Raw genomic sequence first — 27,625 nt, forward strand, 5'->3', positions numbered from 1 at the left:
TCTGTCCATCTGGACAAAGTGGTTCTAAAAACTCGTCCATCTTTTCTGCTCAAGGTTGTCACTGCCTTTCATATCGATCAGACCATCACTTTGCCCACCTTCTTTCCGCTTCCGCATCCTTCAAAAGAGTAAGAGAGGCTCCACCGTCTGGACCCAAAACGTGCACTCACATTCTACCTGAACCGCACGCAACAGTTCCAGGTGGATGACCAGCACTTTGTTGGTTACGTGGGCGCCAAGAAAGATCGGGCCGTGCACAAGCGGACCATCTCTCGGTGGGTCGTTGTGTGCATAAAGGCTTGTTATTCTTTGGCTAAAAAGGAGCCTCCGGTGGAGCTGCGCGCCCATTCTATCAGGGCGACGGCAGCCACTACTGCTTTGGGACGCGGAGTTCCCTTGCATGACATCTGTCAGGCAGCTACGTGGACCTCGCGGCACACGTTTACCAAGCATTACTGCCTCGACAGCCAAGTCTGGAGAGACACTTCTTTGGCCATTCTGTTCTCCAGGTCTTTCTGGTGTGATCTTGGTTCGCAGACCCACCAACGGGGTTGGTATTGCTGGGGTATATATTCTAAGGTAAGGAATCTATCACTACGTGTTTCTTTCAGATGCACAAGTTACTTACCTTCGGTAACGATATATCTGTAAGAAACATTACAGGGGCGGGGTGTGTGTGTGTGTGTGTGTGTGTGTGTGTGTGTGTGTGTGTGTGTGTGTGTGTGTGTGTAAAAGGGTCCAGGACCTCTAAGGGTGGCACAATACATGCTGCAGCCCTTAGAGGCCTTCTCTGGTCACAGTGCCCTGGGTACCTCTGGTACCATTTACCGGGCTGACCTGTGGCCAGAGATGCCAATTGGGTTTAGGCTTCAATGCAGTTTTAGGGAAAGAACATAGGCCTTGGGTACCTGATTAGCAGGAGCCCAGGGTACACTCAGGCAAAGCACATCAGCAAAATGTGGGGGCAACCATGCAAAAAGAGGGCACTTTCTCACAGCTTGTGAACCAGTTGTTGACTGTGTATACAACAATTGCTTAACACTCCTCTTTGATAAGCCTAAGCTGCTCGATCACACTTCCACAAATAGAGCACTTGGGATTATTAAAGCCAGCCCTGTTAACCAAATAAGGGTCGCATTGGCTTTTTGCATAAGGTGCTCTTACTTTGGCATCACAGCATAAAAAGACAGCTTCCTACACATATACCAATCCACTCAGCACATTGCTGTTACCTCAGGTTTGTGGAAATGGGGCCATCATTATCAATTCAAAGTTCTACCCTTTGGGGTTACTACTGCACCTAGGATCTTCACAAAATGTTTGACTGTGTTTGCAGTTTACTTACTAAGGAACAGCATCCAAGTCTTCCTTTACCTAGACGATTGGCTGATAAAGAGCTCAAGCAAACAACAGTGTCCTGCTAACACACAGAGAACGCTAGAGCTATTCCACAATCTGGGCGTTACCACAAACCTGGGAAAATCCCACCTACAGCCATTAGAAATTCCACCCTTTCTAGGGCCAATCCTAAACTCAGTGGCAGGGATAGTCTATCTCAGTCCTGCTCGAATTCAAGCTTTTTAGTCTCTGCTGCCACTTTTTCAGCCAAATAGTAAAATAAAAGTTCGCACAGTCATGCGCTTATTAGGGAAGATGGCATCTTGCATCACCATTGTATTGCACGTCAGGCTTTACATGCATCCACTCCAAGAATACTTAACGATGCAATGGTCACAAGCGAAGGGTCTCTGGGTGGATATCACTCTCTAAAGTGATGGAACGCCAACAATTTACAACAGAGCAGGCCTTTTCAAGACCGTATTCCGCACATGACCAATACTACTGATGCATCCCTCATGGGATGGGGAGCACACCTACAAAACATCAATGTTCAAGGTCTATGGACCCCCCTACAATAGATATCGGACATAAACTGCCTGGAGTTGTTAGTAATTTAAGTAGCACTCAAGGCGTTTTTCTGACACATTCATCACACAACAGTCCTAATCAAAACAGACAACATGATTGCAATATACTACTTTCAGAAACATGGGGGCACACACTCACCCCCCAACTGTCCACGTTAGCACAGAACATTTGATGATGGGCAATACACAACAAAGTCCACCTTTTAACAGAGCACCTACCAAGAGTGGACAACGACTTTGCAGACCTGCTCAGCAGGATGAAGCCACAAATCCATGAGTGGGAACTCCACCCTCAAGCCCTACTCCCAGACTTCCAAATGTGGGGGTTTCCCAACATAGACCTGTTTGCAATCTCTGGGCACGCAAAATGTCCAAGCTTTGCCTCCAGATTCCCACACCCACAGTCCAAGGGAAATGCACTATGGATGAATTGGTCAGGGATATTTGCCTATAAAGTGATGGAACGCCAACAATTTGCAACGGGGCAGGCCTTTTCGAGACCGTATTCCGCACATGACCAATACCACTGATGCATCCCTCATGGAATGGGGAGCACACCTACAAAACATCAATGTTCAAGGTCTATGGACTCCCCTGCAATAGATATCGGACATAAACTACCTGGAGTTGTTAGTAATTTATCTAGCACTCAAGGCGGTTTTCTGACACATTCATCACACAACAGTCCTAATCAAAACACACACTCACCCCCAACTGTCCTTGTTAGCACAGAGCATTTGACGATGGGCGATACACCACAAAGTCCACCTTTTAGCAGAACATCTACCAAGAGTGGACAACGACTTTGCAGACCTACTCGACAGGATGAAGCCACAAATCCACGAGTGGGAACTCCACCCTCTAGCCCTACTCCCAGACTTCCAAATGTGGGAGTTTCCCAACATAGACCTGTTTGCAATCTCTGGGCATGCGAAATGTCCAAGCTTTGCCTCCAGATTCCCACACCCACAGTCCAAGGGAAATGCACTATGGATGAATTGGTCGGGGATATTTGCCTACGCTTTTCCGCCTCTCCCCCTACTTCCATATATGGTTAGGAACCTACAGCAAACCTCCCTCACATGATTTCTAGTTGCTCCCACATGGGCCAGACAACCCTGGTTTACTACCCTCCTCGAGTTCTGCCTAGGTCTGCATCAGAAGCTGCCCAACAAACCGGACTTTCTCACGCAACATTAGGGAACTTCAAGGCATCCCAATCCAAAGCAACTCGACCTAGCAATTTGACTCCAGAAATCCTAGAGTTTGGGTACCTTAATTTACCCCCTGAGTACATGGATATCCTCAGGGAAGCCTATCACCCCAGCACTTGGACCTGTTATACAGCAAAGTGGAAGAGATTCGTACTGTCTTCCGAAACAGATCAGCCCCCTAAAACCACAAGTACAGGACTTTGCCTTCCTAACGTGCACGTTCAGGAATAGCTTACACGTCTATTCGCTTGTATTTGGTAGCAACACAGCAGTCTCAGTTGGGACTACTTGTTTTATGTACACTTTTCCAGTGTTTCGCAAAGTCCTCCGGCTACACAACCTTACAGGAGAAACTGCTTTCTAGTCTTTCTAGTCTATGCACAGCGTGTATATCTACAGCTACACATGCCACAAATGGAATATGTTACTTACCATGTAGACATCTGTTCGTGGTATGTAGCGCTGTTGGTTACCATGCACCATCTCCCGCCCAGGAAACCCAGGGATGCTTCAGATACCTGAGTTCCGTTTATTATTTTGTCTTGCTATTACATAAACATCCTTATGCTTCACTTTACTCTCTATCCTACACCCGCTGATCGGGAAAACAATCAAACTACACAGCCGATGTTCATGCGCAATACTGCACCAGGGAGGAGTCACTATATCTCGTAATCTAAACGACTTTCTTCAAACAATAACAAGTTGTGCAGAGCCGAGTCCTACACTAGATGGCAGGAGTATACGCAGCATGTGATTCTACAACAATACATGCCACAAACAGTTGTCTACAGAGTGAGTAATACTTAAAATATTCTCAACTGTAACAGACGTAATATAGGACCGGTTTCGCCCTGATTACTACTCATCAGCGATGAATGGATACTACCTCTGTGTTCCTTTAATCTCTACCGCTCAAGCCAATTCAATTCCTTTCCCATACCACCTCTCATGAAGACCGTTTTCTAATGAAGGTAACACAGTAGCCTCTGCAAAGTGCAGTGGAGCATGTTCCTCCAAACAAGAACATATTCCCTCTACCTTAGGATACCAAAGAAGTGCAAAGCTTATTAATCCATCTTGGGACTCGTGACCTCTGAATCAGGTAGTCCAATAAGAGAAAATCTAAATGGTGATTTAAGCGCAGATTCCATATGCACCGACAAACTTAGTTGGAAGTTTTTATTTATGACCAAGAGGCATATTGCACAGCCCCTTTGTATAATGAAGATCCAGAGACTTCCGATTGTCACAGGCACTGGGCTGGAGAAGTGTGTTCGAGGCATATGAGCTGCAGATTACACACTTTTGCATAGATCGCCATCTGGTGTTGGGCCCGGATGTTTGCAGTTTGTTTTTCGTCTTGGAAAGTCTTTGGAAGCCACGAGGTCGGTGACTCCTCCCTTGGTTCGTATTGCGCATGGGCTTCGGCTCCATCCTCAGATTGTTTTTTTCCGCCATCGGGCTCGGATGTAATACTTCGCGCTCCAGTTCCGAACATTCCAGTTCGACGATCGAAGCGGAATCCTCGCTCTTCGCGGTATTGTTCAGATCCTGATCTCCTCAATTACCTTCTTCTTCGACACACCTTCGATTCCAGTCATCGACAGCGGCCTTCGGGCCTATCCAGGCTCCGGTCCCGGCTGATGGACAGAACTCCATTTAAGAAGTGCCCTCGATGTGGGTCCAAATTCCCCCACACCGATCTTCATAAGGTGTGCAACCTCTGCCTCTCCCCTGAACACGAGGCTCGAGACTGTCCCGCCTGCAAGTCTTTTAGATCCAAAAAGACTATTCGAGATCGAAGGGCCAGACGAAAAATGGTGCACTCCTCGACTTCCGTTCCAGTCGACATCTTCGGGGACGACGTCGAAGCTCCGGAACAGCAGCACACCGAAGAGGACCTAGTCAGTGCTTCCGAAGCCGACGACTCGGATGTGGAGGACATCACCCCGGCGCAGAGGGTCGTGAGTAAAATACCCCCTCCCACACCCGCGCCGACACCCAAAAAGGCTTCGGTCATGCCTTCGCCTCCGGGCCTAGGCAAGACCAAAGACACTGCTTTGAACACCCCACCTTCGGGCCCGGTGAAGAAGCCTAATAAGCCTTCCGGCGGCTCGGGCTCGAGCCACCCTGCCAGCGGTGCTGAAAAACACCCTTCAGCACCGAAGAAGAGATCGGCCTCTACCTCGACACCGAGCACCGCACCAAAGCCCACAGTGTCGAAACACAGCCTCTCGGTGCCCACCAAAGATCATAAGGCCCTCGGCACCGACACTCCCGTGCCGAAGCCTGTCTCGGCACCGACCAAAAAATCGGAGGTTCCAAAAAAGCACGGCACAGACAATCCTAAATAGCCATCGGCCCCGAAAACTTCGGCGCCGACCAAACAACCAGTGTCGCAAGAACTATCTACACCGTATCCTTTGCAAAAGACACTTACCAAGGATCCAAAAACTGGACATTTGGCACTGTCTTCTAAAAAGAGACATTTGGACAAACCAGCTCCACCTCCACCTCCAAAGAGGAAGGACTGTGCTACCTCCCCTTTCAGAGTGCCTTCCCCACCTCCTCCACCCTCTCCACCTCCGCCCCCTCCACCTTCTCCACCCCTGCCTCATCACTCTCCGACCCCGTCTCCAGACCATGATGATCAAGGGGACCTATACTACGACCCAGCAGATGTGCCACAAGACCCTACCCCTACAGGATCCCCAGACCCATGGGATGATTATAATAATCCAGACATTCCAGATGTCCCACAAGATGACCTTTATCCATCCAGGCCATCTCCACCAGAAGACTCATTAGATTTTCACCACCTACTTCAGAGGGCGGCACATTATCACGGGGTAGAACTACACACTGACCCAGTAGAGGAAGATTTCCTCCTAGACACCTTTGATACTGCACATAGGTCTACTCCTATACTACCTATGCTCAAAGGGGTAATAAAACATGCGCCAGAGGTTTTTAAAGACCAAGTCAGGGCTAGGGTCCTAAACCCACGCATAGAGAAAAAGTATAAAGCTGCCCCCACAGATCCTGCCTACCTCAAAGGGCCAGCGCCATTGGATTCCCTAGTGGTATCCACTGCAAGGAAAAGATCAAATTCCCAGGCGTCAGGCGAAGCACCACCGCCTGACAAATAGTCAAAGCTTCTGGACGCGTCAGGAAAACGCACTGCGTCACAGGCAGCCAATATATGGCGTATCGCCAACACTCAAGCGCTATTGGCCAGATACGACAGGGCGCATTATGATGAACTAGAAACCATCATGCACCATCTCCCAGAAAAATACAAAAATAGGGCCAATGAATTCATTCAAGAGGGTAAGACCATAACTAACACCTCTATACGCTGTGCCTTAAACGCAGCAGACACAGCCTCCAGGGCCATTAACACTAGTGTCCTCCGTCCGTACGCTTGGCTGAGAGTTTCAGGCTTTAAACCTGAGGTACAAGCCTCCATATTAAACCATCCATTTGACCAGGAACATTTATTCGGTCCAAAGGTAGATGACGCCCTCGAGAAGATGAAGAAAGACACAGATACGGCGAAATCTATGGGAGCCCTACAGTCACACCCTCCTAGGCGCTCCTTTCGCCGCTCTTCCTTTCGGGGCACGGGCAGAGGCTACTCCTCAGATAGCGCGTCCACGTCCTACAAATCCCCTCCTCAATCCACCTTTACAAGGGGCTATCAAAGAGGCGGCTATAGAGGCAATAACAATAAAGGCAGAGGCAAAACAAATACCGCCCGCTCTGCCACACCGCCTACCCAATGACTTTCCCCTGCTCCCTCCAGACCATCCCACTCCGGTCGGGTGCAGACTACAAAATTTCCTTCATGTCTGGGAGTCCATCACATCAGACAGATGGGTGACCCAAATTATTTGTTCAGGGTACTGCCTAGAACTTACATCTACCCCCCCCCAACATTCCACCCAGGCAAAGCCCAATTTCACAAGAACATTCCACGTTACTAAAACAGGAGGTAATCTCCCTCCTACAAAAACACACAATAGAACAGGTTCCCCCCGATCAGCAAAATGTAGGGGTCTACTCCCTATATTTTCTGATACCAAAAAGAGACGAGACTCTAAGACCTATCTTAGATCTCCGGCCTCTAAACACATACATACATTCGGACCATTTTCACATGGTAACACTTCAGCAGGTACTTCCGCTCCTCTCCCAGAACGACTTTCTCACCACTCTGGACTTGAAAGACGCATACTTTCACATTCCGGTACACCATGCCCACAGAAAGTACCTCAGATTCGTAGTGGACGGGCAACACTACCAGTTCAAGGTGCTCCCATTCGGGGTCACAACAGCAACACGGGTATTCACCAAGTGCCTAGCGGTAGTGGCGGCACATCTCAGAAGACAGCACATTCACGTCTTCCCATATCTGGACGACTGGCTGATAAAAGCCGCGTCCTACAACCAATGTGTACACCACCACCACTACAATCCAACTACTTCACCAGCTAGGCTTCACGGTGAACCCCCAAAAGTCCCAGCTAACACCATCCCACATAAAGCAATACCTCGGTGCCACCATAGACACCTCAAAAGCCATAGCCTACCCCAATCCGGCCAGGATTGCAAGCATTCAGGCTTTGCGTCAAAAATTCATACTTCAACACTCCCTCCCAGCAAGAGTGTTTATGCAACTGATAGGGATGATGGCCTCTTGCATTTTCATAGTGCCTCATGCAAGACTCCAGATGCGTCCACTCCAAGAGTGCTTAGCACGCCAATGGAACCAGGCCCAGGGGCAACTTACAGATCTGGTGTTGGTAGACGGTCGCACCCATCGCTCTCTGCAGTGGTGGAACACCACAAATCTTTCCAGAGGTCGACCGTTCCTGGACCCGGTTCCACAAATAATCCTGACAACAGACACATCGCTCTCCGGCTGGGGAGCTCATCTACTACACCTCACAGTGCAGGGCACATGGACGCCGCAACAAACGTTACTCCACATCAATCATCTGGAGTTACTGGCAATCTTTCTAGCCCTAAAATCCTTTCACACACAGATTTTAGGCAAGGCAGTCCTTATCCGCACAGACAACATGACCGCCATGTACTACATCCAAAAACAAGGCGGCACACACTCACCACAGCTCTCTCAACTAGCACAGAGCATATGGAGATGGGCAATTCCACACAAAATCTTTCTCCTAGCCCAGCATGTCCCAGGAGTCCAAAACACCATGGCAGATCTGCTCAGCAGACAGACGCAGCAGTTCCACGAGTGGGAACTTCACCCGCAGGTTCTTCACCCGTTCTTTCAGATGTGGGGTGTGAGAAAGTGGCTCTGTATATACTGTTCCCTAATAGGTACAGGGTGTACAGAGTCCACAGTCCCCCAGGGGCTGATAGAGGTTAAAGTTAGGTATGACCTTACTCTCTAAAGTGGTAGCTTGGTCGAGCAGTAAGGCAGTACCAGAGGACAGTGTAAAGCATTTGTTGTACACACTCAGTCAGCAAATGGTCTCACACACTCAATAGCTGAACTCTAGGCCAATGGTTTATATATATAAAATATATGCTTGTTTTATCTTTAGAACCACAAAGGGAATAAAAATATACTTTCTCAGAATGAGAGGTTGAATATAAATACTTTTGCAATAAGCAATGGATTTTTGTAAATAGTCACAGTTGGTTGCAATAAACAATCCTATTTCCTAAACATAACAATGCATTGAGCTCAATGGTAAATTCAGGTTATTTGTAATAAATTACTTTTCAGATTACTTTTGGAATTCCATGTCTGGCTCCTAGATCCAGCCCTGGGACAATATTCAGAATCAAGTGGTGAAAGTCGACTTAATTACTGTACTGATTTTTAAATAATATTTAGCTATTTCAAAAGTTGGCACTCGAAAATATTTCAAAGAAAACATTCAATGGATCTCTATGGCAAGAAATTCAAGTTGCAGGTAGAGTACTTTATCGTTACTTTTGTAATCCAGGTCTGAGTACCTAGACTCAGCACTGGGGTCTTTATCAGAAACAGGTAAGTAATTACGTTTGCAGAAATTGTACGATTTTAAAAGAATATTTCAAGATTGCAGAAATCAACACTTAGAAGAAATTTCACAGAAAAGCAGTCAATGGTTTCCTATGGAAGAAAAAGGAGTTAAAGGTAAGTGTAGTTGTGGGTACTTTTAAGAGTCAGTGTTAAGCACCAAGATCCAGCACTGGGAGCTCACCTAAGAGCAGGTGAGTAAATTAGTTTTTGGTACTCGGCTGATTTTTGGTGAATATTTTGAGTTTTGTAAAGTTCACACTTAGAAGAATTTCCAAGAAAAAGCCAGCCAATGTTACCCTATGAGAAAAATGAAGATCGCGGTTTAAGGGTAAGTTCTCGACTGGCAGAGTTGAAGTTCTGGGCATAGACTCGGGGGTCTCCCAGTGTCAGGTAGGTACAGTCAGTTCACCCTCAGCGGTTTCAGGACGGCCGGGTGCAGAGAGAGTTAGGCCCAATGTTAGCCTATGAGGACTAGGGGGGCCTGGTTTGGTGGCTGCTTACTAGCAGGCCACGCGGCTGTGGGAGCTGGGCTCCTGGTCACTCACTCAGGGCAAGTGGGGAAGTAGGCTAGTGTAGAGATTGCACTGCCAGGGCCACTCGGGCGGCTGCGTGCAGGGTGCTTTTGAGCCGTCGGGCGCTCAATGGAAATCAATGGGAATGTTCCGGTTTGGAAAAAGGCTGCAAGCTCGGGGACGAGGATGCTTCAGGTGCCACCACCACTTCGAGAGGTAAGTTGGGTAGTTGTAGGTTAGGTGGGTACCCCGGGATTGGGCACAGGGGGCCGCAGGGCGCCGGGTGCAGGGGTGCCTTTTGATGTCGGAAATCTTACCCTCTTGTTGATCGCGGTTGGGGTGGCACTCTGTCCTGAGGCTGCAGGCTTTTTCCGGAATGTCGAGGGGGGTCCTTGGGTGCCGGACTCTGGGTCACAGTCGCCGTGGGGTCGTCCTCAGGGTCTTTGTCCACTCCGGCACTGGCCAGGCTTGGCTGGTGCAGAGTGTGCTGGGTTCGCGGTTCCGGGCTGCTGCCAGGGGTTAGAAATAGGTTTCTGAGTAGAGCCTCTACTCATGGGAGTCCCAGGGGCTTAGAGCCAAAAGGTAGCCAGGTCCTCCGGGGTTTGGTGAGGTTGCTGGCCACGAGAGATGCCGCGCTGGTGCAGGTCCGGGAGTCGACAGGCCGGTAGGGCTGGGGCCAAAGCAGTTGGTGTCTTCTTCCCTTTTTAGCAGCTGCAGGGCAGGTCTTTGTTCTTCTTGCTCTTCTTGTAGTTTTTCGAATCTGGAATCTGGGGAAGGAAGGTTCAGGGTGCCCCTAAATACTAGATTTAGGGGCGTTATAGGTAGGTGAAGGCCAGGGACCAATGGGTCCTTGTCCTGGGGTGGGTACACCCCCTATCCTGCCTCTCTCCTGTGGGAGGGGGGCAGTAGCCTAATCCTGATAGGGTAGGGCCTCCCATCTTCAAGATGGCGAGAGCCCGGAGATGTGTTTCACCTCGCCTCCCCCACCTGAGGGGTGGGGTGGGCAGGCTGGCACATCCCCTGTCCTTGTATGGGGTTTCCGGCCAAGCTTCCCGCCAGAGTGGGGGGTTGCAGTGGCCTGGGGAAACTCCAAATGGCGGCATGCCTTTGAAGCTTCCCTTTTGCTCATCCTGGGGGAGGAGATTTCTCACCTCACCCAGGATGTGCATTGTTGCAGGCCCGGGAGAGCAGGGGCTCTCCCACCCAGGGGTCCAGCAACGTGTCTGCTGTGTGGCAGCCTGGGCAGCCTCAGAGCAGACGTGGATTGTAGGTCAGCTGTAAGGGGGCATCTCTAAGATGCCCTCTGGGGTGCTTAGTACATTAAATCCCACACTGGTATCAGTGTGGGTTTAATGTGCTGAGAAGTTTGATACCAAACTTCCCAGTCTTCAGTGTTGCCATTATGGTGCTGTGGAGCTCGTGTTTGACGAGCTCTCAGCACCATGTACTCTTAAATGGCAGCACTGCACTTACAGTGCCCAGGAATGGACCCGGGTACTGTAGGGGCACAGGGCTCCTGCTCCTGTGCCCACACCATAGGCGTAAGGCACCCAGCTAGAGGGGTGACTGATGTATGCCTTGGCAGTGTAGGTGATGGGCATGGCACACAGAGATGTGTGCCATGTCGACTCTTTGTTTTGTCCTGCACCCAGACACTCAGCCTGCAAAGGCAGTGTGTGTGTGTAAGGGTACAGGGCCTCTAAGGGTGGCACAACGAGTGCTGCAGCCCCTAGAGGCCTTCCCTGGCCACAAGGCCCTGGGTACCTAGGGTACCATTTACCAGGGGCTGACATGTGGCTAGGATTTGCCAATTTGGAGTTTGTGTGTTTTAAGGAAGGAACATAGGCCCTGGGCACCTGATTGGCAGGAGTCCAGGGTACACTTAATCAAAGTACATTCAGCAATTTAGCAAAAAGTGGGGGCATACCATGTAAAAAAGATGGCACTTTCTCACATGGGGGCATCCACAGATAGACCTATTCGCCACCCACGAAAACAAAAAATGCCCAAGCTTCGCCGCCAGATACCCACACCCATTGTCCAAAGGCAATGCAATATGAATGAACTGGTCAGGCAAATTTGCGTATGCCTTTCCACCTCTCCCACTAATTCCATTAGTGGTACGAAAGCTACAACAGCACTCCCTCACACTGATTCTAGTAGCTCCAACATGGGCCAGACAACTGTGGTACACCACGCTGCTGGAACTCTCGGTAGTGCCACACCAAAAGTTACACCTCTCACCATGCCTCCTAACCCAGAACCATGGAGAGGTCAGATACCCGGACCCAGCTCAGCTCAACCTTGCGATCTGGCTCCTGAGATCCTAGAATTCGGATACCTTAACCTTCCCCCAGACTGTATGAACGTTATCAGAGAAGCTAGGCGCCCTACCACTAGAGCCTGCTACGCTGCCAAGTGGAAAAGATTTGTTGTTTATTGCCATAACAACACAATTAACCCTATAGACACATCCATACAGCATATCATATGCTACTTACTCCATCTACAAAGATGTAACCTAGCATATACATCCATTCGGCTACACCTCGCAGCAATTGCCGCTTACCTACAAAACAGACAGCACCTATCACTTTTCAGAGTGCCTGCCATTAAAGCCTTCATGGAAGGCCTAAAACGAATAATTCCCCCCAGAGTGCCACCCTCACCTGTGTGGAACTTAAATATAGTTCTCACAAGGCTAATGGGACCGCCTTTCGAACCTTTGCATAAATGAGAACTGCAATTCCTCACATAGAAAACAGCTTTCCTTGTAGCCATCACCTCCCTTAGAAGGGTCAGTGAGATACACGCACTTATTATACAGGAACCTTTTCTCCAAATGCACCCGAACAAGGTTGTCCTCCGTACCAACCCAAAATTCCTACCCAAAGTCATCTCACCCTTTCATCTAAACCAATCGGTAGAATTACCGTTTTTTTTCTCGCAATCTCAAACTGTTGCAGAAAGGGCTCTACAACACAACCTTTCAGAAAGACAAAGCAACTGTTTGTCTCTTTCTCTCCACCTCATAAAGGCAACCCCATCTCTAAATCAGGGATAGCTAGGTGGATTGTAAAATGCATACAGATTTGCTACCACAAAGCAAAACGCACGCTATCTGTTCCCCCTAAAGCCCACTCTACAAGAAAGGTAGGGGCTTCTATGGCTTTTCTAGGAAACATCCCATTAGATGATATCTGCAAGGCAGCTACATGGTCAACACCGCACACTTTCACTAAACATTACTGTGTAGATGTGCGAACCAAGCAACAAGCTAGTGTGGGCCAGGCTGTACTAAAAACACTATTTCAAACCACTGCAACAGATACCGGTGGTCGCCGCTAAGGTTGGGAACTGCTATATAGTCTATGCAAAAGTGTGTAATCTGCAGCACATATGCCTCGAACGGAATATGCTACTTACCAGTATGCATCTGTTCTTGGCATGTAGAGCTGCAGATCTACACACGCCCACCCGCCTCCCCGGCTACCTGTATCTGTTCCAGTCTATCTTATTTAGATAAAACACACATGGGTTTCTTCACTGTTATTACTACGCTCCATCTTTCCCTGTTGGCGAAAAACAATCTGAGGATGGAGCCGAAGCCCATGCGCAATACGAACCAAGGGAGGAGTCACCGACCTCGTGACTTCCAAAGACTTTCCAAGAGGAAAAACAAACTGCAAACATCCGGGCCCAACACCAGATGGCGATCTATGCAAAAGTGTGTAGATCTGCAGCTCTACATGCCAAGAACTGATGCATACTGGTAAGTAGCATATTCCTTTCTATTTGGCATGATTTTGGCAAACCTGATGTATTCCTGTAACACCAACAAGAGGTCTACTCTGCTCCATTCCATCGAGGAAGATCCAATTCATTAGTGTAGTTGTGACTTCCTAGTCAGGGTTGGCGAGGTACAGGGCTTAGCAGAGGTGATGGTCCTCTTTCCTTCATTCTCCTTCCCTTCAAACTGCCTGGTTCCTGAAGCTTTTAAGACTCACAGCGGCCTGCATTTTTCTCATACCTCAGGATGTAATCTCGTATTAGACCCATTGCTTCCACTGGAGTCAATCCTAGGAGTCCCTTTGAAACTGGGTGTTGGTATTTACCCACCACTGCAGAATCATTAAGTGTGGCCTGTACTGAATCACATTCCTTTGGGGGAATCTTTGATCTGCCATGGCCAGTGGTCACTCTGGTAACAGATGCTCTCTCTTTGTGTTTCACTGCTTTTTCAGCAGGCTTGTTAGTGAGAATTTGACGATACCCAAAATAGGCTCTATATAGACGTATTGGACCTGAAGACTATCAAGTTAGATCCTTCGTCTCTAATCTCACCCCTTCTAGGGAATTTCGTGTACATTTGATCCTACAACACCACAATAGTTTTCTACCTGAAACGTGGAGCTAGAGTGGAGTTACTTTCACTCCTCTTTTCATAGTTTAAAGTTGATGCCATTACTGGTTTGAAATCAGGAGATAAATATATTTGCTAATTTCAAAAAATCTTCTTATTTCTCCTTTCAGTACTTTTTGCCTACAATGTGAGACAAAAAGTGATTGTGGTTCAAATCAATAAATTACCTCAATCATTTCTTAAAACTTGATTATTTAGTTTAATAAATATTGAAACAGAAGAATTAAGTGCAGTGTTCTAAAACATGATACATTTCTTTACTCTGTATTAGCACGAGTCTTTTATTAACACATGTTTGATGTCTGATATCAAAGTGGCACAGAATTGTGATTCTTGCTCTGGAGTACTGCAGTCTGAAACATGTATAATTTTTTTGTAGGGCGATAATGACACATTAAGCAATCAACTTAAGGAGTTACATCGTCAGCGAGACCAGGCTGCTAATGACCTAATTCACCCTGATCAAGTGACAGCTCGTGTGGCTGAGCTTAAAAGGAAACTTCAGACCGGAGTTGGAGAGCTCAAGTAAGTTGAATAAATAATGCAGTTTAATATATCTCTTTAATTAAAGATAAGAAACAAAAAATATATTGATAAAAAATGAAGACTGGGATCCTCTAAAGCCATGCAGACCAAGCTTTTAAAAACAACGAACCAAATGTTTTTAGACTGACAAACTTTCACGACCCACCTGGCTTTAATGGACATGAGGCGAGTGGTTTTTTAATGCACCTAAACCATTGTATGACAACACTGTCATTTACAGAGTACACATTTTCCATTCAAAGGCCACTTAATTTTCACGGACATGCAGTTTTGCTGATAACAATATATTGCACATAAATGGTATTGTATGGACATCGAGTGTCCATCATCAAGTTGTAATCCTACATCATTTGTGCATCACCAAGTCATGAGCCTATTAAAATCTTTGTTTCCATCACACTTCATAATTACATAAAAAAAATGCTTAATTTTTGCTTTCCTACTTTCTGAATGTATGCAGTTCATTTCCAGATATTCACATTTTGATGTGTTACAAAAAATTACATCCTACAGCCTTTCCTTTCAAACTCGCTGTACCCCAGCAAGATTGTCACATAGTTCACTTTACTTTCTTTCTCTGACTGAAAAGTGAGAGACGTTTGTAAACACCAATCCCTGTGTTCTAAAACATAAGCAACAATTTGTCAGAAGGCAAAGCCTGACATTTGACCTTTGTCTTTGAAATGCAACAAATGTGACAAGATAAATAAATAATTTAAAGGCATCTTTAGTTACTGCGTGGACTATTGTGACCCACCAAAAACCACGTCACGACCCACAGGTTGGGAATCACTGCTCTAAAGCCTTTAACCTTTGACAGTTAGTCTATTACTTTTTATTTCGTCTGTTTCCATTACAGTGCATGCATACTGAATTAATTATGTAGCGCACAAGTCAGTCTGGCATGACTTCTGGTTGTAATGTTTGCTAATGGCAGACTGATTTCCCCAGTAACCTATTTTACAGTATTTTGGCTCGAGTTGGCAGGGTGGAGCCTGATGTCTGGCATTGCTTGGTGGAGTCTGATGTTGGGCAGTGCTGACTCGACTACAGTCGACGACACAACTGCTGCCTTTTCTGCAGTATATATTTTGGTACTTGGTAAGGCACAAAGGAACCAGTTCTAAAAATTAATAATCCTGTTGTGATATGTTTATGCAGCATGAGGCGGATGAAGAGTCAGGGTACCAGTACATTGGGTGCTTCAACTAAAAGTGTACACATTTAAATTGCCCCAGCGGATGATCACACCTACATGGCTGTCTCAAAACGCCCTCTTCCACTTCGGATTGGTAACCGCTTGAAGGTGGAAGTGCATGATTAAATGGCAGATATTCTTTTCAAAGGGCCCAGTGGACAAAAGATCAGACTTTAAAAAGTAAATAGATGGTGTTTAGTAAAACACTGCTTTCGCCCCCACAAATCTCCAGGTCTGTTTTGAGCAAGTACAGACCCATAAGTTCTATGATAATAAAGGTGTGTGCCTATATGTATTTGTCCCTTTGATTGGTGACTGCAGCAAGTACATGGTGCCCAATTACGAGTTACACAATGCTCGGATCACAGAGTTACCAGGCTGGACTCGCTGATCCTTCTTCGTGATTGCACTCCTGCATCATAGAAATGACTTGGAGTCCACTGAATGGGAAATATTCATGCAGACTGGGAATACTAGGTCCTTTTCCAACTGATTATCTTTGATTCCATGCACTTTTTTGCTCCCGTTTCTCGCTGTATATAGGAGGGAAGGTGTCAATAGTGGGTGGTGTCAGGGAGCTGTGGACGGGCAGCATATGCTTTACGACTACTAGGTGGAATTTCCATGCTCCCCTCTTGTTGAAGGAAAGGTAGGTTGAGGTTCAGGCCGTGCCTGTGCGTGTAGCCTCTTCCCAGAGGCAAGAAGACTTTACTGGGTGCCGAGGTGCGTCTGGTAAAATCAAACTCCGTGTTCTTACACCCAGTAAATTCGGATGCAGGAGCACTGGGCCTAATGGATTTAGCCACACAGTCCCATTCCAGTATAGCCTTTCACAGCAGTTGGAAAAACGCATTAAGAACAGGTTGAAGCACTGAAGCATATGATATCTGGTGGACCAGTGTAATCCAGTCCATACCTTTGCATTTCTTTGAGTTTTTGTACACTGTAGGTAGGATTTTTAGCTCTGTCTGCCTTGAGCAAGCAATACAAGTTGCATTTGGCCAGCTTGTTTTATGATGAGTGGTTAAAACTCTTGGCCTTACTTTTAAATAGCAAAAAAGTATGTCATACTTTGGAGAACTTTAAAGGGTCAAGAAAGCCACCAATATCATTAGATTTGTCAGTGATCAAGTGGTTCTAAACCTTTATTCTAGACCCAGGTTTGGTAAGAACCAGACTTTTCTGAACCATATATATATCAGTATAGTAAACCTAAATTTGATGGAGACAGGTGTGAGGGGAGATTATAATTTGGGCTTTGGCCACCCTGATTTCTGTGGCTCATGCAAAGTAACAGTGATAACCCGCTCAGGCAAGACGACTCCTGAATCAGTGGTTGTTCTTGTATAGGAAAGGCTAACTTCAGAGCATTTGGTCCTGCATATTGCAATGAAGAGGTGCAGCCTATTAGGTAGAAGCTTTCTGTGTGTTAAATGTTATTAAATAAACATGGTGTATCTGTCAGAATGGCCTACATAATTTTACTCAAAATACGTTTCTATCCCAAAAAAGTTCATTTTCTGACATAAGGACACTCACCATGTTTCTGACCAAGATAAATTCTGAATATTATCTTTAATGCAGATTCTAACAGAGCATTAGAAGGGGGCTGGATTTTATCCGCAGGCTTACTAGAGTCCTGGTTGCCGGCAACCAAAGTCCTTGCATCTTGTGTTGTAATTCCACATTTTTCCTTTTGACCTGATGTCAGCGCCTAGATTATTCACAATGGTGCTGGCTCTGGTATTACCACATTTAAGATGACAAAATGTCCAGTCTTTTATGTACCTGGACAATTGGTTCACAAAAGATGTTTCCAATGAAGGCTGTGGGCCACTGAGTTACTCTGTGATTTTCTAGTAGCCTGGCGGCTGTGAAGCTGCTTTTATATCTCTTATCCAGCTCTAAACTCTATCTTGTTAGGCGGTGCCTCTCACATGCACGGATAATACTTTAATTGCTGGCATTTCGTCAGACCAACACTCTCTCAGATCATCGTAGCGCCAGCGAGAGACACTGAGGTCTTCCATGACAGGAGCTTAAATGTTCTGACTGAATGGAGGAGTTGAAAAGGAGGGAAGGGAACAGCATATTCTTATTAGTAAACATGTGAGATCATGGTGCCTCCTTCCCATAAAATTAAATATACCGACATGCTCCCTTTGAAGACATGGTATACGTTGTCACTCCTGAGGAATTGGAAATATTGAAGAGTAAAAACAAAATAACTGAGAGTCTGAGGGAATGGTGGGCCGTGGCTGTAAAAGAAAAGTATATTCTGTTAGATTGCTTCTTGGCCCTTGATTAGGCAAGAGATTGAAAGACCATGTTTCCCCATAGCAAAGCAAACACAAGGAGATGATGGATGGAGCGCTGAAACTTTTCAGACACTCACCCCCATTCACAGATCTGGGTTGAATCCATCATCATTCTTTAGCTCACTTTGCCACCTCAGTTCGCCCTAAGTTGGCAGGGTATGCCCAGATGTGGGTCCCTTGCTCACTTTGCCACTGGATGTGAGAAAGTGCCATCTTTCTTGCATGGTATGCCCCCACTTTTTGCTGAATTGCTGAATGTACTTTGACTGAGTGTACCCTGGACTCCTGCCAATCAGGTGCCCAGGGCCTATGTTCCTTCCCTAAAAACACAAAACCCAAATTGGCAAACCCTGGCCAAATGTCAGCCCCTGGTAAATGGTACCCTAAGTACCCAGGGCCTTGTGACCAGGGAAGGCCTCTAAGGGCTGCAGCACTCATTGTGCCACCCTTAAAGGCCCTGTACCCTTACACACACACACTGCCCTTGCAGGCTGGGTGTCTGGGTGCAAGACCAAACAAAGAGTCGACATGGCACACATCCCTGTGTGCCATGCCCATCACCTAAACTGCCATGGCATACATCAGCCACGCCTCTAGCTGGGTACCCTATGCCAATGGTGTGGGCACAGGAGCAGGAGCCCTGTGCCCCTACAGTACCCAGGTCCATTCCTGGGCACTGTAAGTGCAGGGCTGCCATTTAAGAGTACATGGTGCTGAGAGCCCGTCAAACACAAACTCCACAGCACCATAAAGGCAGCACTGAAGACTGAGAAGTTTGGTATCAAACTTCTCAGCACATTAAACCCACACTGATGCCAGTGTGGGATTTAATGTACCAAGCACCCCAGAGGGCATCTTAGAGATGCCCCCTAAAACCTAACCTACAATCCACGTCTGTTCTGAGGCTGCCACACAGCAGACATGTTGCTGGACCCCTGGGTAGGAGAGCCCCTGCTCTCCTGGGCCTGCAACAATGCACATCCTGGGCGAGGTGCTAAATCTCCTCCCCCATGGATGGGCAGGGGGAAGCTTCAAAGGCATGCCGCCTCTGTGAGCTTCCCCAGGCCACTGCAACCTCCCACTCTGGCGGGAAGCTTGGCCGGAAACCCCAAATAAGGACAGGGGATGTGCCAGCCTGCCAACCCCACCCCTCAGGTGGGGGAGGCGAGGTGAAGCACATCCCGGGCTCTCGCCATCTTGGAGATGGGAAGCCCTACCCTATCAAGACTAGGCTACTGCCCCCCCCCCTCCCACAGGAGAGAGGCAGGATAGGGGGTGTACCCACCCCAGGACAGGGAGCCATTGGTCCCTGCCCTTCACCTACCTGTAACGCCCCTAATTCTAGTATTTAGGGGCACCCTGAACCTTCCTTCCCCAGATTCCGAAATCCGAAGAAGAGCTAGAAGAAAGAAGACCTGCCCTGCAGCTGCTAAGAAGAGGAAGACACCAACTGCTTTGGCGCCAGCCCTACCGGCCTGTCGATCCTCGAACCTGCTCCTGCTCCAAACCCGGCATCTCTTGTGGCCAGCAACCTCACAAACCCCGGAGGACCTGGCTACCTTTTGACTCTAAACCCCTGGGACTCCCATGAGTAGAGGCTCTACTCAAAACCTATTTCTAATCCCTGGCAGCAGCCCGGAACCGCGAACCCAGCACACTGTGGACCAGCCAAGCCTGGCCTTTGCCGGAGTGAACAAAGACCACGAGCACAACCCCACGGCGACTGTGACCCCGAGTCCGGCACCCAAGGACCTCCCTCGACACTCCTGAAGAAGCCTGCAGCCTCAAAACAAGGTGCCCCCCCTACCGCGATCAACAGAGGGTAAGATTTCCCGACACCAAAAGGCACCCCTGCACGCAGCGCCCCGCGGCCGCCTGTGCCCAATCCCGGGGTACCTACCTATCCTCCAACTACCCAACTTACCTCTCGAAGTGGTGGTGGCACCTGAAGAGTCCTCGTCCCCGAGCTTGCAGTCTTTTTCTAAACCGGAGAATTCCCATTGAAATCAATTGAGCGCCCGAAGGCTCAAAAGCACTCTGCACCCAGCCGCCCGAGTGGCCCTGGCAGTGAAAACTCTACACCTACCTACTTCCCCACTTGCCCTGAGTAAGTGACCAGGAGCCCAGCTCCCACAGCCGCGTGGCTTGCCAGTCAGCAGCCACCAACCAAGGCCCCCCTATCCTTCATAGGATAACATTGGGCCTAACTCTCTCTGCACCCGGCCGCCCTAGTGCCGCTGGGAGTGAACCAACTGTACCTACCTGACCCTGGGGGACCCCTGAGTCTATGCCCAGAACCTCAACTCTGCCAGTCGAGTACTTACTTTTAAACCGATAACTCAATTTTCTTCATAGGGTAACATTGACTGGCTTTTTCCTTAAATTTCTTCTAAGTGTGGACTTTCAAATCTTAAAATATTCACCAAAAATCAGCCGAGTAACGAAAACGAAAATACTCACCTGCTCTTAGGTGAGCTCCCAGTGCTGGATCTTGGTGCCCAGCACTGACTCTGAAAAATACTTACAACTGTATTTACCAGTAACCCAATTTTCTCCCATAGAAAATCATTGACTGTTTTTCTGTGAAATTTCTTCTGTGTCAATTTCTGCAAACTTTAAATATTCCTTAAAAATCGTATAATATCTGAAAACGTAATTACTTATCTGTTTTGGATAAAGGTCCCAGTACTGAGTCTAGGCACCCAGAACTGGATTACAAAAGTAACGAGAACATACTATACCTGCAACTTGAATTTTCTGCCATAGGGAATCATTTTTTTTTTTTTTTTTTTTTTTGCAAAAACAATTTTTATTGCATAATTCAAGCACAATAGCCATCTGCAATGACCAGCATATCATTGGTCTTCTCCTAGTAATATACTCCAGTACATAGTACAGTGCAGACCACTTCCAACTATCAATGCTTTGCCCCCCAACACTCCCCAAACACAAATATTCCCTCCCCCCACCCGCAAGTCAGTGTGCCATAGTCGTAGGTACCGTGAGAAGTCCATCTCGTGAGTGGCCGTGGGAGCGGCCGCGAGCCACCCCCAACCCCCATGATCAGGCGCCAAGCAGCAAGGAGAAGAGGAGCCCTCCCGCCCCCACGTGTGACCCGTCAGTAGCCTTTCCACCGCTACTCTGCTGCAAGCTGCTCCTGTGCGTCAATGCCCTCCTCTGCTTCTGCGCCCCACCCTCGGAGGTCCTCCACTAATGCTTCCCATGCATGTGCCATGGCCAACGCTTTTTCATCATTTCCCCGCAGCGCTAGCTGCAGCCTGAGTGTACCCTCGCTACCCGCCCATTTCGTGAAGGTAGTTCTCCACCTCTCAAAGCTGGGGCCAGCTCTCGATTTCCAGTGCAGGGTAATTTCTCTTTTAGCCATCACCAGCCCTAGGTCGCAAAACTTGCTCGTGACTTTCGTGCGCGGAGTGTGGGGGAACCACAGCAGCAGGCAAACTCCCATTTCCACCCCCAATTCCCGCCCCGTTACGTGGGTCAAGCAATCCATGACCTCCCCCCAATAACCCTGCCATAGGGAATCATTGACTGTTTTCTATGAAATATTTTCTAAGTGTCAACTTTTAAAATAGCAAAATATTGTCTAAAAATCATCACAGTAATTAAGTCGACTTTTATCACTTGATTCCGAGTACTAACCCGGGACTGAATATAGGATCCAGTCCTGGAATTCCAAAAGTAATCCTAAAAGTAATCTGTTGCAAATAACTTGAAACTTCCATTGAACTCAATGCATTTTTTTTTAAAAAATATTTTTATTAAACATTTTCAGTTTTCAACCATATCTGCAATACCATATGATTTCCTCATTACATATATTACGCCTTCAACGTTTCAGCCATTGTTCGTACATCGAACTCAATGCATTATTGTGTTTAAAATAGTGTTGCCTATTGCAACCACTTGTAACTGTTTACAAAAGTCAATTGCATAATGCAAAAGTATTTATATAAAGCATCTCATTGTGAGAAAGTATAGTTTAATACCCATTGTTGGTTCTAAAATAAAACAAGCATATATTTTTTATATATAAACCATTGGCCTAGACTTCAGTTATTGAGTGTGTGAGACCATTTGCTGACTGAGTGTGTATAACAAATGCTTTACACTGTCCTCTGATACTGCCTTACTGCTCGACCAAGCTACCACTTTAGAGAGTAAGGTTATATCTAACTTTAGCCTCTGCCAAGCCTCTGGGGACTGTGGACTCTGTACACCCTGTACCTATTTGGGAACAGTATATACAGAGCCACTTTCTCACACTGGATACAAGCTAGCCTGGCTGGCGAGGGCTGTTAGCCTGAAACCGGTCCCAGGATGCTTGTTTCCAGTGCAGAGAAGACATGACTTGTCAGTTTGAGCTGGACTGTTCCCATGGGGCACAGGGTCAAGACTGATTTGCATATAGCTGTGTCTGAACTGGGGTGGCGAAGAGAGCTAAACAACGATGATGGATTCAACTAAGATCTGTGACTGGGCGTGAGTGTCTGAAAAGTTTCAGCGCTCCATCCATCATCTCCTTGTGGTTGCTTTGGTCACCCTAAGTTGCCAGGGTATGCCCTGATGTGGGTCCCTTGCTCACTTTGTCACTGGATTCAAGCTAGCCTGGCTGATGAGGGCTGTTAGCCCGAAACCGGTCCCAGGATGCTTGTTTCCAGTGCAGGGAAGGCATGGCTTGACAGTTTGGGCTGGACTGTTCCCATGAGGCACAGGGTCAAGACTGATTTGCATATAGCTGTGTCTGAACTGGGGTGGTGAAGTGAGCTAAAGAATGATGATGGATTCAACCCAGATCTGTGACTGGGGGTGAGTGTCTGAAAAGTTACATCATCTCCATGTGGTTGCTATGTTTCCCCCATAGCAGCATGTCCTGATGAGGGGTAGAGTAGGGGGGACAGCATTTATTGTTTTTTTGTATATTTCACTCATGTAAGGGAAAACTATTTGAGGCAAGTCAGGCAGAGACTAGTTGCAGTTATCCTGCCTGTTACTATCTTTCAAAGGAAGAGGCAATAAGGCCCCCATCAGAAATCAAATATTAAGTGATGTATGTAAATTGTGGGGTTTGACCCATCGCTGCTTATTGGTTAAGGAGAGTGTCAATTGGAAAAGCTTGCTTTTCAGTACATTATTTGCTTCTATGTCCCACCTTCTCGTGGTCTTGCGCCTTCCCTGGAGTTATGGCCTAGTGATGCTTTTGGTTGGCCACCACAATGCCTTATTCGTGTCTCGCTAAAGCCCTGCCTCCTCCCACTACTCGTTCAACGGATCCCTTGTTTTTAACTGGCTTGTAGTAGTGCTTAATTATAAGGAGCACTACTTCCATTGTGGCATCCATTTAATAACTTGTTTGAGCTGCAACCGCTGGGTGTGGCGTTTGCAGTAATATGTGGCGACTGAAGGGGTGGGACGGAGGAGAAACGAGCTGAGCCAGGAAGAGCTCCCAAGAGATACAGATGCTAAAGGTGCAATCTATATAATAATTAGTCAGACACTGTTGATGTGTGCTTATATTTTGGAATGGTTTAACCTCAAAGGGAAACACTGAATATTTATACAGACTACAAAGCACCTTTGTGACTATTTGCTGAGGTATAGGTTATACTCACAACAATGCCGTTAAGCCAGATACAAAATGTAATTTGAGAATGTTTTCTCACACTTCTAATCCATACACTTCTGCAATACTAAGTGAGCAAATAATACATTTTAAACAATTTAAAATGTAACATGCTGTTCTTCTTGTACAACTCTTGTTCTCTGCGTCCTGCACTGCAAGAGTGTGGTGGTAATTTCAAGATGGCCGTCACACGTCACCTGCCCTACAGGGCTCTGTCTCGTGGAGTCCGGCCCTCTTTTTATTCCCTTGAATTCGCAGACTGTGAGCTGGTCGGAAAGTATAGATCAGGTTCATCCCCCCCAAATGACGGAGCACTACACCTAAGCGCTTTCTTTCTTTGTTGATCGTTGTGTCTCATTCGCCAACATACAGGAGAAGGAGAGCTTTCACCATGTCTGCATCCTTAAAGCAGATGTTCAAGCCTATTGGAAAAGATTGAGAATAAAATGGGGGTTATGAGGACTTAAATTGCTGTCGTTAAGACACCACGCGATTCAGTGTGTCCTAATTTTGAGTCTACTCCTGGCTATGTCGGAAAGTGAGGGTGTCCTGATTTTCGTGTCTGCAGTAAGGTTGTCCTACCGGCTGCAAGCTAGGGAAATGGTGCTACTAACCAGACAAGTCACTCTAGGTCTGTTACTTATGAAGTCTTTGTGAGGTTGTTTAATAAACTAGAATAGGATCTGCGTTTATTGCTGCTGACACTGACAAAATGTGCCTGTCCCAAATGCTGCTGACCACTAAAACTCAAGTCTGCCCTGCCTCTTGTCGGTGTACCGTGAAATTTGGCCTTCCATGAGTGCCTACTCGGAGCAAGGCTAGCCTGACGTGCCTACTGTAGACTAGGGTAAGGCAAGTGATGCAGCTGATCTTCCATGACAGCTGCTGACTAGAACAGGGCCAGCGCTCACCCGACAGCTGGCCATGAGTCCTATCCGCTCTGTTGAAATGGTTTTTATCAAGAAAGCTCACAGAGCACCTTGTTTGAAGTAGACGGGTTACACATTGCTTGTCATAGGCATTTGATTTGGCACATTTAGTATGCCCAAGCCCAAAAAGCACACTTGATTCAGCCTTGAAGGAAGATTTATGCTTCTCATTATGACTTTGAGGTTGTGTAAATGACTAAATATATCCCCTCCTTCCTGTTGAGAATGGATATAGAGGAATATCTGTGAATGGTATGAACTTCAAATTCATACCAAATGGCTACTGAGCCCAAATCCTTAACAGGGTCTGAAGGTTTATAGTAGCCAGAAGGGATGGGCATTGGGTAAAAATATCAGTTTACTTGAATGACTTGGTCTCTCCAAAATTATCCTGCAAGCCATCAATGGGGCAAGAGTATTGTAATGCCCCAGGCTTGTTTGTTATGCTGCTTCAATTCTGGTGCCTGACTTTACATTAACGACACAGATATTTGGAGGGAAGGTTGAGAGGTGAGGTTAAACACAAGTTAGATATGAAAAAGAAAGACTATCACGACCTGGCCACAGATGCTGCTAGAGCACTCCACAGAGCCACTCTCAGTAGAATATACGAGGTCAGAGATAAGGCAGGAAAATTACTGGAATGGCTGGATAGGCGAGACCAAGCGAATAGACCAGTCACTGAAATCATTGCAGAAACGTAGGAAACACTAAATGACTCGCAGCAGATAGCTGACGATTTCGCCATGCACGTCACACAAATATACGAATCCGCCAACACCGTCCTAAAAGGGAAAACTCAGGCCTTATTAAAAGACATGAATACAAAAGGATAGAGTTTCCCAGGTATAACCAAAAGGGACCGGGTACATAAATTATTCAAAAAGACTTCCCTTTTGGGTTTATTCAAAAGACTCCTACGATAAAATCATATACAATGTATAATGAACCAAAGACAAGAAATCTAAAGACTATAGCACCACGGGAATAGGGTATATTATTTTTATTAAAAATTCCTATATCTCAAACTGTATTACAATATTGTATCCAAGACTGTTTAATATATTGCAATAAACATCTTTATAAACAGCATTCATTATAAAAACACAACCGTTATATTCATTCACAATAATTCATATTAACAATTCTAATCAATAATTGCACATAATTGGATCAAACATAGAATAAAACATTAAAAATAGAAAATAAATGAGAATGTGAAATAAAAACGACAAATACAATTGTGTCCTCTTGTCGACGCGTTTCGGTGTGATATATAATACGTTACACCTTCTTCAGGACCAACACTTTAAAACAGCTCTCACTATCAAGTACAATCAATCTATAAAAAAGGGATACATACAGTTAAATTACATTCCTGTGCTCATAGTTCTATTTCTTTTCTTCGGTTCAACATACTTGGTTACGGATGATTTAGCAGAATAATACATTTTATTTTATCTAATCCATTGTTGAGTCTAAAAGTACAGATAGACTGCACTTAACACTTAAATAAATTGCTGTATTGTTGAAACTTGATGCGGTAATGCCTACTATTGCCACCCCCCATATGTTAGGTCAATAATGACGGTCAAGATAGAATTTCGTTGTTTACAGCTAATGGTCTCTTAAAATACATTGCTTAATTACTTATGAAAGAGATGTGGAGCGTATATATCACGAAACCGGCTAATAATCCCACTGCATCTTGTTTATCACCAAATACATATTGGTGAAAATATCACACATTTTCCCCATACTTTGTGCATATAGTTACACAGGAATGGAACTTCGTGGTCGTTATCCTTAAATGACCAGAAGGTGGTGTCAATTCATTTCATCCTTAAATGACCAGAAGGGGATGTCTATTCACTTCATCCTAATTTTCCAAACAGATCCGAGTTATATAGACACTTATACAACTTTTTAATTTGATATTTTTGTGTCGTATCTTACTTATTATTTACTTTTTGTTTTTTAAAAAATTTTTTTGGACACCACTCACACTAATGTTGCACTTGTATCTTCTTAGGATTACTCATCAATTGTTATACATATTTAGTCATACAGAACGATTCGCAATTCGAAAACACATTAGGGTGAGTGGTGTCCAAAAAAAAAAAAATTCAAACATAAAAATAAAAATTTAAAAAAAATTTAAAAAACCAGGCCCTGCTCTGGTCAAAATGGTATACAGGGAAGATTCCGTGTGTGCAGTGTAACCTGGAGGGTACGTTTATCCACATACTCAGGGATTGTATATACGGTATTATATATATTGGGTAGGGGTGCTCCGCTGCATGGAAGATGTATTTGGAAAAAAGATGGCACCAAAGATTAAAAGGTGCCTCCTAAACATCTGGGAGCCTACAGACCTAAGTAGTAAAGATAAAATCTGGGTGACGCTGGGAATGATAGTTGCCAAGCGAAACATAGCTAAAGAGGCACCAACAGTGAATGCATGTAAGACGTATATGGATTGGTGCATGATAACAGAAAAGACAGTGTACGCATCTTGGGGCTGCCCCAAGAAATAGATCCTAGTATGGAACAAAGTGGAACTTATACGAAGGGAACATTTGTACGCCCCCTCGCTCAAGGGCCACTTCCCCCTTGGGTAGTGAGTAGCAGGATAGGTAGGAGACTCTAAATAAGTGAAGCAAGACATAATATGATGTGATGAAGCAATGTTTACTGAGTATGTGTCAATCTCTGTATGCATCTAAATGAATAATGACTGTACTACAATCCACTTTGTCATCAATAAAAAGAATTATAATGTTTTTAAAAACCAACATGGATATTAAGCCTCAGGCGCTTGCAGGCGTCTATCAGAATCGGCGATTTATCGGGCGCAAATGAATGGG

The 27,625-nt window shown here is 46.1% G+C and overlaps 1 protein-coding gene across 1 annotated transcript in view; it reads left to right on the top strand.

Moving 5' to 3' along the window:
• The window catches only part of CNTRL (centriolin), a 1,084,252-nt gene that overhangs the window by 395,173 nt on the left and 661,454 nt on the right, over window positions 1-27,625 (top strand). Inside the window, exon 16 of the mRNA XM_085613596.1 lies at window positions 14,506-14,651. Coding sequence (XP_085469722.1) covers window positions 14,506-14,651 — 146 coding nt within the window. The remainder of the gene's footprint in view (window positions 1-14,505; window positions 14,652-27,625) is intronic.

This window comes from Triturus cristatus, chromosome 1_2, assembly GCF_964204655.1.
Source record: "Triturus cristatus chromosome 1_2, aTriCri1.1, whole genome shotgun sequence".
Classification (NCBI taxonomy): Eukaryota; Metazoa; Chordata; class Amphibia; order Caudata; family Salamandridae; genus Triturus; species Triturus cristatus.